Raw genomic sequence first — 14,478 nt, 5'->3', positions numbered from 1 at the left:
AACAAATCCAGTAACTGCTCTGCCATTCTGGGACACGGATGGTTTTGTTAAATAGGTTTCCATGTGTTTTTTGTTGTTTTTTCCCCCCAGTTCAGCGCGCTTTGCATATGAAACAGAACATCTCCCAGCCCTCCCCCCCATCCCCTCCTAATCCAGAAGGGACCTCACTTCCTCCCTCTTGAACAAGCAGCTCATTCAGCAAAAGGGAAATCCCAAGATGCACTCGGGCAGAAAGCCTACAGGAGGAGCTTGGAGAGGGAAAAAAACCCCAAACCAAACAAAACTCCAACCCCTCCACACCACCAAAAGTGACACGTGTGTCCCAAACAGCACGAAGAGCAACTGAGCTGCTCACGATGAATTCAGTTCTGCAAAGCACCACTTTAGGACACAGCTCTGACACTCCTGGTATGCTAAAGCTTTCCATGGTAGCAGTTCAGCTTTGGTCCTACTGTAACACAGCCCAGAGAAGAAAACCAGCCCGTGAAATGCCAAAAGAAAAAGCTCCCCACCAAAACCAAAAGGACAGAAAGCCAGCTCAGCCAATCTCCAGAGCAGACTCTGGAGAGGGAATTTGGAGCAAGCCAGTTCTTACTTTGCAATTATCATCCAAACCAAACTTGGCTATTTTTTAAAAGAAAATTAAATATATTTCATTTTTAAGAAGTTTGTTCACACATCTCCCTATTTCCCTAGGACCCAATGCTCACTTTGTGGTATCTGAACCATCTGCACATCGAGTACCAAATCTGAAAGGGGGCCAATAAGGACAAGAGCTTAATTCAAGAAATAAACTCACACAGAAAAGACAGCAACATAAAAGTAAGGGTTTTCACATCTGTTGTGATGAGATCCAGCTGCTCTGTAAGGAGAACATGAATGAGCATCCCTCTCAGAAACAGAGAAACAAACCAAGTTTGATTTGTGTGAATCGACTGAAATCAAATCAAGTTGTAACAAGAAAAAGCTGCACTGATAAATTAGTCCAATTAATGAGGGCAACTTGGATAAATTCCTACTTTTTCACATGGAAAATCTCCGTGCAATGTGACCCTCACGGTATGACCAAAGCACTCACCATTACACTCAGGGTCTCTTCTGAAGAAGCTCCTGCTTCTTTCCTTTACTTAACTCAGTTCCTGGCATGGTTTGCGTGGCAGCACAGCTGCACTGATGTCATGTGCATTCCTCTCACTGCACACCACGCAAAATAAGCTGATTAAAGACCCTCAAGGTCTAGACCACAGAGTCACCTCAAATATTATCTTCTATACAATGGCAGAAGTTGAACATCATCCACACGCTTACAAACACATCTGCAGTAACAGCACTCAGGGATGTAGCACTGCTCACATGCTGCTCAGTGATGGCACCAGGGTTAAGATGTTCTTGCCTGTAACTCCTGGGCATTCTGTCCCCTCCAGACAGTAAACACAGATTCTCCTACAGCCACATGTGAATTGAGGAAGCTTTACAAACTACCCCAAAATGAATTTATTTGCAATTCTGGTTTCACTGACTTCTTATATTTAACATGTGGTCATCCTCTTGTTCACACAATTGGAAGTTATTGTGTTCCACAGGTGGGAACACAGGTGGGGCAGTGCCCAGGCTGGCCTACCAGTGATCTGCTCAACATGTGAGAGCACAGCTCACACTCCAGCTCTTTCCCACTCCTCCCATGTAACACTCATGTGTCACGATACTGGGAAAAAGATATGTAACATTTTTCATCCTGGGTGCTGAACTGCTCTACTCGAAATCAAATAAAGAGGAGCGTGACAATCTGTACAAATGCAAATGCCCCAAATGCCAAGACTAACATTTCTAAAACCTAATTCAACTCTTTCATTTCTTAGCTGCAGGCCGTTTACTGCCACTCCTTTTTTTCCACCCAAACAAAAGACGAAAGGGATGACTCAAAGCAACTTGAATTTCAAGCTAAAGCCACAAAGCACTGAATGCCTGATCTTTAATATTAAACAGGTGTGCAGATGATATTCATTCAAGTCTCATCATGGCCAGGTTAATGCCAAAGAAAAAACCTGCAGAAAGACCAAGTTTACCTTAAAGACATGGGTTGGTTGACACTCCAAGTAATGGTGCAGGTTATATGGGAACAAGGACACATCAATAATGGGCGCGATGCTGCAGGCTGCTGTCCACCTCCCAGCAGCTCTAACACCGCTCTAAGCACATTTACTCCAACAGAGGATTTCCAAGTCATTCCAACACGGGTGAGAACTCACTCCCACTGAATTAACTGAAACTGCTAGTGGGGAGTTAAGAATGGGGAACCATTCAATAAATTCATTAATTAATCTAAAAACTTCCGTGAAACTCCATTATCTTCCAGCTCTGCTGGGTTTATCAACTGCAGAGTGACAGGATTTTACAAGTTTACAATTCCTTAATAACAGAAGTGTAAATTGGAAATCCATAACGTCAGTGAAGGTCAATGAGATCAGACCACACTGCAGCCTTAACACTGCCTATTTTCTGACCTCCTCTCACTCTGCACAGGAGCTACAACATACACTGTACAGCCATAAATACGTAAACCTCTGGCATAACACAGATGGTTTTTCTTTTTTGGTGTCTAAAGATCTTTGTCAAATCAAATATTAGACCCAGCCAAAGTTAATATTTAGAGGCTTTGGGTTTTTTTTTTTTAATTATTTGAAGTAATTTGCTGCTTGCAATTGGTAATACTACAGCCTCTGCTTTAGTCAGCAGGATCCCCATGCAGCCTATAGATGTTAATACTCAACAGAATTAACTTTGTTAGCTGGATCCTGAAAAAAGCATCTACAAGCATTATGCACGCAGTCCAAGACACTCAGTGCTCCAGCAGTACATAATAACAGCAAGGACCATCCCCATCCCATTCCTGCAATCTGATCTGCATGGGCAGCTCTGCAGACCTGTGCAGCTCCCCCACTGAGAGCAATGAGGGCTGCATGCAAGGGTCAGGGCCAGCTTTGGGGCTGCAGGAGCTGGTCACACAGACGGCCTCACGCAGAAACTCACGTTTAGCCAAGAGGTTGCTCTGGCCTCCTGACAGTCAATGCACACACATGAGCAGAATTGCTTTCTTCTCCCACATGAAGGGTTACAAAACAGCTTAACTGTGCTGAAAACCAGCAGCAAAGTTTTTACTAAATGGTCAGAGATCACTGGGGGCAGCATTACAGAAATATTTCAGACCCTCATCTTCACTAACAGAATTGGGAAGCTTCACTGTCCTTGTTTGCTGTTTAATGGTAATAAAGGCATCATCATCTTACTAAAGGAGAAAAGTTAAGATAGAAAGCAGGTGTTACCATCTCTGATTTTAACAGTACCATTGGCACACATAACTTTTTTTTGTCCTTCTTTTTGCAACTATGCATCAAAACTCTGCAGATCCCCATCCTGTGTGCCTGCTGCCTGCACCTGGGGAAGAGTCAGACCTGCACAGACCCTGCATAAGCAGAAGGGGCTCCAAAATAAAACCACAGGTTGTGGCAGTGGAAGGATAGGAAATGTTTTTCTTCCAACCCTAACAGATGTTGTCCAATTAAGGATGCAAATAAATCACCCTCTGCATTGTGAGTCAGAAAACACATACATAAAAGCTCTCTAAATACATTTCAGTTTAAACTTGCATAATTCTCCCAGCGGAGAAATCATCTTAAACTTATGTAATCCTTCGAAAGAGACATTATTGCAGACAATTCTGTGCCACCAAGAAACAAAGAAGACATCTCTAGAAAAGAGGTGCACCCACACAATTAATTATATGCATGTAGAGGAGCAGGAGGAAGGCTGGAAGAGCGAAGCCCAGAGCCTGCTGTTTCCACAGAGACTGAGCTGTAACCGAGCTCAAGGAGCTGCTCCCCTTTCACCAGCCAGAACTGTCTGTTATACTTAACCCAGACTTCCTAACACTTGATATCCTGTCTGCTATTTCAATGCCCTTACTCAACATTTCAGACAGACATTACACAAACTGGCTGGTGAAAAGGGTTGAGAAACCAACAAGCAATCCAAGTCAATGACCTTATTCTATAAAATGATGCCATTGACTGAATGGAGGATGAAGAACAAAGCACAGGGGTGCACATCCTCTGAATCTTCCCTAGGAAGACTTAAGGGAACCTCTAGCCTCTATCTTATTTTTATGTCGCTGCTGGCTTTTAATCATTAAAACTAAGCAATTCTCATGCTTCCAATTCAAACGATTCTCATGCCAAAGCAGAAAGAGCTGCAATTAAAAAAAATAAAAGTCACATTTTCTATGAAACATGTGCAAAGGTAACTGCACATCAATCAATAAGCAACAAAGCCAGGAACCAGGTTATCGATCAGCTCCCCTGCTGTTTATCTCCAGTATACAGAATGATGCTGCAGTTTCTACATACGCACAGAATCTCTGCCCACATGCACATTACCCCGATTGTAAGCATAACTATTTAACCAGCCAGAACACTACTGAACACAAGGAGGGGTAGCAGAATGTGTCTCGTGCCAGCGAAAACCCCAACGTGCAGCATAACAGGTTGTTTTAATATGCACCCGGTGCTCAGAGCAACACAAATACAAGTGAGAGCAACCAATCCTCAGGCAGAGCCAACGATAGAAGACCCACATGCAGGAATTCCCACCGCCTCCCACAAGAGCTCAGTTCACCAACGGCTGGCAGGATCAGGACCTGAATTTGTATCTGTTTTTGCTACCTCACCCAACCAAAGGTCAAAGCAACAACATCAGCTGAGTGCACAGGGGCCAGTGTGTCAGCCAGCACGTCTGCCCAATATGGGCAAATTGGGGCATGTTCAAAGAACTGCACCCGCACCTGATGCAATTTTGAGGCCAAGTTTATGGTCCTTGAATTTGCATCGAGGAAAATAAAGCTGACCTTCATTCCAGCTTTAGAAAAAATAAACTAAACAACAACAACAAAAATATAAAGACTGGCAAATCCTAAGTGTAGAAACAAAAAGAAAGCTCACCCAGATAGACACCTACTGCAACTTGAAAGCACAATCTTGCACATGCGAGCAGCAGACAAAAGCTTTTCAGTCTGAAGCAGGGAACCAGTTTTCAGCTCAGGAGCTACTGCCCTGTTCAGTACTGCCTGCCAGCATCTGAGTACCACCAAAACAACACAGCAGCAGCAAAGCTACAGGTCTGCTATCAGCTTCAGCACAGGCCATGAATTCTGGGTCTCACCACAAGCTCACCAAACCTACTCTGTGTTTGCAGCATTGTACCCTGGTTCAGAATCTGTTGCTCAACTCCATGAGTGCCTGCACTGCCAGGCAAGGCACAGGAAGGAGTCTGATCCATAGACAGCTCTCTGTGGTTTGTGGGTGAACTGGTTCCAATCACTGAGCTGCTGACTGCTGTAGTGAGAGCTGCAGAACCAGCCCAGAACAACCCAAGACTGAATTTCTACAGTGGCAACGAAGACAATGAAATGTGACAAACATAAGACTGGACAAGGTGTATATAAGGGAGTAATGGAATGGAGCACATCCATTCAGAGCAATTCTGCTTCTTCATAATTATTTTCCAAAGGAAAAAACACATTACAACAGCTTGTTTCCCTCTTCCCAGAATGACAAACACTGTATTAGAAACTGAGCAGAACAGCATTAAAAATAAAAATGCGGTGCCTATTTATTATTAACGTATATATTATAATTGACAAATTTAAAAGAAAAGTGTGTTATATTGCTACATTTTAAAGTAATGCTTCCTTTATGTGAAAATCAATTTGATTTAAGTGCTCTATGGCCACTCAGATAAAATAGATTAGCTGAGTAATTGATAATATTCTATTGATAGATTTCCTACAACTCGGGTTGAGTTACTTCGTGTGTTCTTTCCAAGAACCTCCTGTTGATGTACCGTGACTGTTCCATCAGGGTTCCCTCTAGATAAAATGGCTCTGGAGTTCAGTTTTTTTGTTGGGTTTGTTGTTTTTTTTTTAATTTAATCAAGCTTTCTGGGTCTGAGCACTTCACATTGAGACACAATTCCTACTATGATGGCAAAGCATGAAACCTTGCTCAGCCTCAAGCACTCAGACGCAGCCCCCGAGCTCCCCATCCCAGCAGTGCTGCTGAGCGAGGTGCAGATAAGGTACCAGCAGCTGCCAGGATTTTAACCGCTGCATTGTCTCGACATGCTCTGAGCAGCCTCGCACAGACGCCTCCAGATGCTTTTACAACACTGGTGTCAACACTCATCTCAGCAAATAAAAACACACCCTCATCGGTCAGCCAGCTCCAGCCAGTGATATCCCTGCTCATCTTCTGGCAGACACGCCAGGTGTTACAGGCTCTGAGCACATCCCAAAAACACACTGTTTTTACACGCATCTTCAAAGCACGCTACTGTTCAGGGCAGAACATCCACCCAAGCCCAGAATTACAGCAGTGGAGAAGCAAATGAGACAGCCCAGACAATGAAGGGAGCAGCAGATGTTCTAATATTTCAGGCAGTGATTTTCTAAAGAAGAGATTTTATATAATTCCCTCCCTAATTCAATAGGGCTGAATTCAGAAAACTGTGAACTATTTTGGGGTAACAGAGGGCCACAGCTGACTCAACATCAGTAGGCTGCTCTTTGCAGCACGCTCTGTCTCTCGCACACATGCACATACCTGCTCCGTCTCAACATCTGTTTGTACTCTTGGAAGAAAATGCTGACGTCTGCCCAAACAGTGACACCTCCCCAGTGCTGCAGGACCGTACTTCAGATTGGGGTCCTTTTTCCAAGCCCTATTGCTAAGCTTTAGAACAACTCCGCATTTAAAGCACTCCTTGGAGGCTTCAACATTTTTGTTCCAGGGCCTTCAGAATTGTTCCTGGATAATTCTTAATGTAATTCTGAAACATTAGGCAAGTGAATAAAATGACTTCTTTGCTCCATGGGAAAATATACCTGGACCAACAGTTCTCAGGCAGTTTGGACAGAATAAATCCAGCAGTCTGAACACATTCAATATCTGCAACAAAATACCAGAATCCCTGCTCTGCACACTATGGGATACATACCATTAACAAACCAAGAAGTTCACCACTGCCAGGAGGCAGGACTCTGAAATACACAAAGATACACATTGAAGATCTACTGCAACATTTCAAGTGGGCACAGAATGCAGTGCAGCAACCACCACGCAGCACCTAAAAGGCCACAGCTCCCCTAGAATTCGACCAGTCCCCCAGTGTTTCACTTCCAGCAGTTTCTGTTCTTTGCTTTGGCTGCACACTTGACCTGGCTAAACCTCACTCCAGCTGAGAAAGCTGCATGTTGTGGCAGCGCTGGGCTGGGAGGCATTGTGAAATGAAGTGGGAGGCCTTACGTGCTTGGTTGTGTGTCAGTATCAGAATGTTGCTTCTAGCTTCCAGCTACTTCATAGAAGTGCTGCTGGGACATGAACCGTGGGAACACGGCGGTGCTAGCATGTGTGGGTGTGTTCACACATGTGCAAGGGAAGCTCTCGTATTCTCTGAGTGTCTGATCACACACAGTTTTGCTAAAAATACAGATGTCTGGCACACAGGTAGGAAATATGAAAGTGCTGTCAAACGTTGCTCAGTTCAATATTAAAAAGAAAAAAAAAAAAAAAGTTCAAAAGAGACAGAGCCAAACCCACCCTCCTTTACTGGAAATAGCAACCAGAGAGCCTTCAGGCCTGCTTTCTGAACTAATCCAATCGTAGGAGACATGCTGATGTTAAAAAGCAGTGATGTATCACACTAAAGAGGAAAGAGAACATGATAGCTATACCAAGGCCCTATCTGTACCAGCAAGTGAACACAATATGCACCAGCAGCTGAGCTCAATAAAAGCACACTGGCACTGATGATGCATTTCCAGGACCATGTTTTGCAACCCTGTCAAGTTACTCATGTTTTCAATCTCTCAAAATACCCCCCAGAATGTTACAATTCTGCTCCATGGCAGTAAAGGTGGATGCAGTGTGTGACAGGCAGTGAGTGGGGACACCCACAAAGGTACAAGCAGTGCTGGTAGCCGGGGAGTCTGAAAGACCTGGCAGAGATCACAGCTGAAAAACCACCAGCACACGAGAAAGTGGAAAACCCAATGAAGGATACAAACAAAGGAAAACTGAAAGGTTATAACGTGGCTCAAAACAGAAGGAGCTTTAGGAAGCGGCAGGAAGGTGAAGGAGCTTATGGGAGGTAAATCATTTATCCAAGGATTAACAGGGAGGATATAACAATCTGATTTTTAAAAGGGGGTAAGGAAAGTGGCTGAGCCACCTATGGATGGTCCCTCTCCGCAGGGGCTCATCACAACTCATCTCAGCTTTGGCTGGGACCCTTTGCTGACTTTCCTGAGCTATAGATGTAGATTAAAGCTGCTTCAGAAAGTGGCAAGACCAGAAAAAGCTCATCTGGTTCAACCAACCATGCTGACACAATGTATCTATGTATCTATTTCTCAGTATAGATAAATAGATGGATAGATATGCACAATGGATGCTCGATGCAAATATATGGTGGGAAGTAAGCATCTAGGCAAAGCTATGCCTTGTAGCAATGCTTTAAAACCACCCAACAGAGGGAGGGAAAAAAAAAAAGAGAAGAAAAAAAAAAGGGAAAAAGGCAGTTTTGCCAGTATGCCAGATCTGCAGTGGGGGCTCATGCCAGCCCAGCTCCTGCATTTCGAAGTCAGTCCCTTAAAAGGCAGAGCTGTGCTAGCAGAAGCCTACATACCTCATCACAGAAACCTCACAAAGACACAAAATGGTCTAAAAACTCACTGCTCCTTAACCAGCCACAGCAACGGGCAGCTGCATCCCAAGCTGCAACACAGTGGCAGAGCACAGGGAAAGCACGACACTGTACACACGTACACAGCGACATTAATCAGGAAAATCATTTTTAAAAACCCTCTTGCACGGAAAAGGCAGCATCTGACACAGCAGATTATGGCATACAACGCACACAGACACCTCTGTATAAAGCGGAACAAAGCAACACAGAGATCTACATCAAAAAGGAAGACCACCACAAAGACACATATGCTTCACCCTTTCATCCACAGAGACAGACAGACACAGAGCCCAGCAGACACACAAAACCCACACAGACTGACAGTGATTAACAATAACGCACAGAGGCAGACACGGGATCATCCTTTCATTTCCTTACTAGGCATCTAAACTTTACTCCAGTGTTACTTGCCCCTGGCCACAGCCTACCAACCTTAGAGCCAGATTAAATCTCACCGTAATTATCCACACGCTCTAATACAACACAAATGACCTTAGCATATGATATCCGTTGGCTAAGCTCTATGGAAAAAGGCTACAGAAAAAGGAAGGATAAGCGTTCAAAACTCCGCCAGTGATGTCAGGGCCTCCCCAAGACTGCGCCACACGAACAGGAGCCGAGAAGACAACTCAAAAGCCTGGAAACTCAAAGGCGTCCTGCACAGGATGTGCGCTATCCCGTCATCTGAGCGCACACACACACACACACACACACACACACACCACGCCATCCTTCCCACAGCTCCTTCCCACTCCCAAGTGAACCTACACAGCAGACTTTTAACATTTTCTTGTCTAATTTTTGGCACCCGCTGTAAGGTACTATCAGGTATAATCGGGTACCCTGAAGTCACTCTTCAAGAAGTGGTTGCAAACAGATTTTGGAGGGCAAGGGAAAAGAGTGCTTGCCATGCTCTGAGCTCGGACTGCTGGGGGGTCACCAAACGAGTAAGGCAAAGCCAAAACTTTGCAGTCTTGTTCTCCACCTGCCCCCTCACCTGGGGCACTGGATAAATCGCACAGCAGAGCAGCGCCGTAAGAGCCTAGTAAGAAAAGGAATGCGGACCTTTAGAAGCGTTCATTTAAATCACACTGTGGAAACGACCAACCCAGGCGCACAACCCCCTCCCAAAAGGTAGAAAGTGGGGATTCTTTTATTTCGTTTCCCAGAGCACGCCCAAGAAAATTCACCGCGCAGGCTGAAAGCCGTCTCCGCTGCCGGAGCCCTTTTCTCCTCTCGCAGACATTCATGCGCATCTTCCCCAGCATCCCCTTAGCACATGACTGACGGAGAATAGACAAGCCATTAAAAACACATCCACCTCCAGCCACGGAGATAATGGGGCTCATTACAGCCCCGCTTTGTCACAGCGGCTCTGACACTCCGACAGAAGGAAAGGGGGGCGGGGGGGAGGGGGTGAGGACGAGGACCGAAATGGGGGCTAAGCAGAAGACCCAGGGGAGAAACTGGACTTGGAGACAGAGAATCCTAGACGCAGAAACGCGGAGCCCAACGAAACGGATTGGGCAGCTGGGCTGCCTGCTGCACTGCGTGCGGGGGGCTGAACACCTCCTGGGTTTGCTTTTTGCTTTTTAACGAAAGCCATATGCAGCCTGAGCGTTTATCTGCACGTTTAAACAGGTAATTTGGGAAGTTAACCGAGAATTTCACCTAGCGTTCTCAGCAGGCTTTAAAAGTTCCTTTTCTTTTTAAGGATTGTGTGATTGCCCCTCCACTGCGGACATAAAACCGAAGAAAACTTCCAAGATCTCTGATGGAGGAGGCAGAATCTGCCCCAAAACCTGCAGGCCAGACTGCTCTGATTTGCTTTTACCTTCCTCGGGGGGGAAGGGGCTGAGAAGGGGCAGAAGCTACCGCCCCCCATTCCCTCCCTTTCCCCCCCCCCCCCCCCCCCCCCGTGCCCACCCACGGCCCCGAGGCCCCGTGGAGCTGCGCCCTTCGCCCACACAGCGGGAATGGTGGGGCCTGCAGGCAGCCAAGGCTGAAAGGAAAACACAGGGCACCTGAAAAATGCTGTCTGGCCTCAGGACAGCAGGGCATACCGTAACGAGCCGCTGCAGCTGGCCCTTCAGATCCATTTACTGAACGTACACATAATCCGATATACAAAAGCCTGTCTTACTGGGGAGAGCCAGACTCCGCTGGGATCCCCTAAAAGCACAGACCTCGCTCCCGTTCTGCACTCGAATGATCACCAGGAACCTGCATTACTGTCAGGATTTTTCTCAGCAGACACGTTTTATTCCAGCTCAAGCATTTCAACAGCTCAGCCCCTGCCTCCATCCCTGGGGGCACGCAGTTGAGGAGAAAATCGTATGCATTTGTGTCTGGGGCGATCAGAGTTATTTTTCCCTCCTTTCTTTCCCATCTTGACCTCCAAACGAAGCTCCCGGCACCCCAAATCACTTCCTGCTGTAGTGGGGCAGCGTGATGGGTTTCAAAGATCAGGTTCTGTGTACAATACGATATACAAGCATATACAGCAGAATCAAACTCCTGAGCTCAGAACACAACCAAAGGGAAAAGGGAAAAAAAGAAGGAGCCATGTCGAACGCTGGTCGTCTACATGAACGCACACGTGGTGAGAATTAAGAACGCGATTAGATTGCTAAACGACTCTAAAAGGAAAACAGTTGGTAACAAATTGAGTACATCTATGGACGTCATCGAAAATCCCTTTCCTCTCTTTCTCCACCCTGCTCCTTCTTAAAATAAGAATTTAAGGCATCACTTACCCTGGGGGCTTTCCTCTTATATTTGTTGTTATAGTCAAATTTTTCTTTCATTTCATCTAAGAGCTGGCCCAGCCTAGCTTTCTCCTCTTTCCCAGTGTAATCCTGGCTGAGGAGGATGTAGGACCTCCAGTTTGCAGAGTCAAAGCCCCAGTGGCAAGTCCTGTTTTCCAGGGATTTGTGAGAGTGGACCACGAATTTGTGAGGCGGGTACATGAGCCTGCAGTCCAAGCACTGGATGCAGGCTGCGCTGGGGTTACTGTAAAGCTCTGGTACCAGGAGTCCCTTACACTTCCCAAAGCACTCATGGTACACCTTGAAGCTCTTCTCTGTAAGCTCCAGCTCAATCGTGCTAGAGAATTCCTTCTTGCAGTGGGGAGGATAGGTGCCACCATAAAGCAAGGCGTTGCAAAGCCTCTCAGCATCAGTTTTAGTGATCAGCCCGCAGGAGGGGGCAGAGAAGGGCAAGATGCCCATGACTTTGAGGATCTCCAGCTGGTCAGCGGTGCATCTGGAGCAGTAAATGTGCAGCTCATCGCACACCGAGTTGATCTGCTGCAGGGAGAAGTCCCTGAGCACCGAGTTCAGGATCTGGGGCAAGCAAAGGCGCTTTTCCCCACCCACCACGAAGCAGGAGATGGTTTCCCCTTCCAGGATGGTCTCGCACCTCTCAGTGGATCTGTCCGAGGGCATGAAGAAGGGACCAGGCATCACCGGGGGGGGCTGGATAGGGGGCAGATGCAGTACAGGTTCCGCTGGGTCTTTGCCATTGTCTTTCTTGTACATCTCCTGTGCCCATCGCGCCGAGAAAGCAGCAGGGCCACCCAGGGAGCTCATAGAGCTCAGATGAAACTGTTCCAAGGTCTTCTGCAGTCCTGGATGAGGCTGGAAGCTGCTTCTACTTACAGTCTCCATTTTTTAGTTTCTATTCCCAAAACAAACAACAAAAATCCCCAATTATCTTCCACGCTGGTACAAATCCACTTAAGGGATTTTTTCTTTTTTTTTCTTTAAACAAAACAACAACCCACCCTTGTTTTTCTCCCCTTCCCACTCCGGTTTAGCAATCCACAGACGACGAGGAAATAAATCCTTTTCGTTCGCGTCTCTCTCTCCTTTCTGTTCTCTCGCTCCGTCACAACCTCTCGCCGTGCCCGGCCCCGACGCCGCCCGGCCGGAGCGCAGAGTCACGCCGAAGCGAGGTCTTCATCCGAGCCGGCGGCCGCAGGCAGCGCGCACTGCCAGCCCCGGAACGCCGGTCCGAGCCGCGCTCCGGGCACCGCGGGTTAAATACGCGCTGGCGGCTGCTGCTTCTCTGCAGCGATCCCGCTTGTGTCCATATCCACCGGGAGGAAGGAGCGGGGGAGGAAAGTAAAAAGCGGGAGGAGGAAGGCGGCTCGGTGCGGGGAAGGGAGCGACGCGGAATAGAATTAAAAGGCCCCGATCTCCGACACTTCCAAAGCGGGGCTGCGGGCTGCCTTCCCCGAGCGGTCCCTTCGCTCGATCCGGCCGGACTCCCCTTTCTTCCTTTCTTCCTCTCGCTCTCAGCGTGCCGTGGGGAGCCGCGGTAACAGCGCGCACATCCTCCCAGCTCCTCTTTCCAGCAGAGACTGAGAGTGCCTGAGAGCTGAGCTAATGCGGGCTGGCTCAGCCTCCCTCACTCCTCCTCCTCCTCCCCCCCCTCTGTTTGTTGGTGTCTGCCTCAGTCATTGAATCCCGGCCAAGAATGTGACCAACTCCCCAGGCCGGGCTCTTCCAGGAACAGCGGCCGCCTCCCCCCTCCCGCGCGGCTGCTGCACGGGCAGGCGCAGCTCGCTCAGCCTCGGGCGGCCGCGCCGGGGGGAGGGAGGGAGGGAGGGAGAGCTGCTGGGTTCACGGAGCGGCGCGCCGCGAAGGAGGGGCGGGAGGGCGCGGGCTGGTTGCTCTGCCGTTTTATTTCTGGACAACAGTTAAATAAATAAAGGAACAAACAGCACCTCGTGTACCCAACGCGCACGCGAAGCGCGAGAGCACCACCTAAACGAGCCGCTGCTAGACCTGCTTGCGGAAAGCGAGTTTAACTCGGAGCTGCAGCAGCGACGATGCCACACGTGCCAGCAGCACCACGCGCGGGGTCCGGCACCGAGCAGCGCCCCGGCGGCGCATCCTTAGGCCGGCACCAGCCGCACTCCGCGTTCACGCTGCGAGCACCGAGCGCGGAGCAGGCGCCGAACAACCACCGCCGCGCTCAGCGCCCGGGGACCGCCAGCCGCGACCGAGGGGCCGCCGGCGGAGCTCCGGGCGATGCGGCCGCCGCTGCACCAAATGGCGGCGCCCGGAGGGCCGCGGCCGGGCCGAACCCGCGGCTCCGCGCAGGGAACGGCGCCCCCTGGTGGCAGCCCGCGGCACGCCGCCCCAGCGGCCGAGCTCAGGGCGCCCTCTCGTCTTCCCTTCCACGGCCCGAGCGAGCTGAACGGCTGGAAATACAGATGTAAAACACGAGCCCGACAGCTCAGCGCTGTTATCAGCGAATCTCACGCAAAAAGAAAACGCTGGAAAGCAGTTCCGCATACACACAACTAAGATATTTCTCATGCAAGAGCGACTTGAAGCGCTGCTCGTAGTGCCTTGCCACGCTTCGTGATGCACAGAGAGACGTTTGGTCTCTTCTGGAAGAGAAGAAGGTATACCACCACCATGGTATGCATGAAAATAAACCCCACTAAAATAAAAAAGTGAAGCAAATCAGTGGCTTTCCAAACAGTTACAAGAGCAAACAAAACCTCACCAAACCAAACAGGCTGAGGTTCAGCCAGGATCGATGCGGGCAGGGATCGCACCGAGTTCAGACACTGTTTGTGTTTCTGTGCTCTGAAGTTCCAGCAGTCAAAGGGAAAAAGGCATCACAGCTCTGAGCCCAGCACTGCTGCACACAGCAGCCCGCTCGGCA

General features: G+C 48.4%; 1 protein-coding gene across 5 annotated transcripts in view; it reads right to left on the bottom strand.

Moving 5' to 3' along the window:
- SKI (SKI proto-oncogene) overlaps positions 1 to 13,321 on the bottom strand; it is an 89,479-nt gene extending 76,158 nt beyond the window's left edge. For 4 of the 5 annotated variants that reach the window (XM_072354246.1, XM_072354248.1, XM_072354249.1 and 1 more), the window contains exon 1: positions 11,553 to 13,321. In XM_072354246.1, the coding sequence (XP_072210347.1) occupies positions 11,553 to 12,464 (912 nt within the window). In that variant the 5' untranslated portion in view covers positions 12,465 to 13,321. The remainder of the gene's footprint in view (positions 1 to 11,552) is intronic. The other variant, XM_072354247.1, reaches the window with a different exon arrangement.
- Between the last annotated feature and the right edge of the window lie 1,157 nt (positions 13,322 to 14,478).

Source organism: Excalfactoria chinensis, chromosome 20 (assembly GCF_039878825.1).
Source record: "Excalfactoria chinensis isolate bCotChi1 chromosome 20, bCotChi1.hap2, whole genome shotgun sequence".
Lineage (NCBI taxonomy): Eukaryota > Metazoa > Chordata > Aves > Galliformes > Phasianidae > Excalfactoria > Excalfactoria chinensis.
This window is presented reverse-complemented; position numbering and strand designations above follow the sequence as displayed.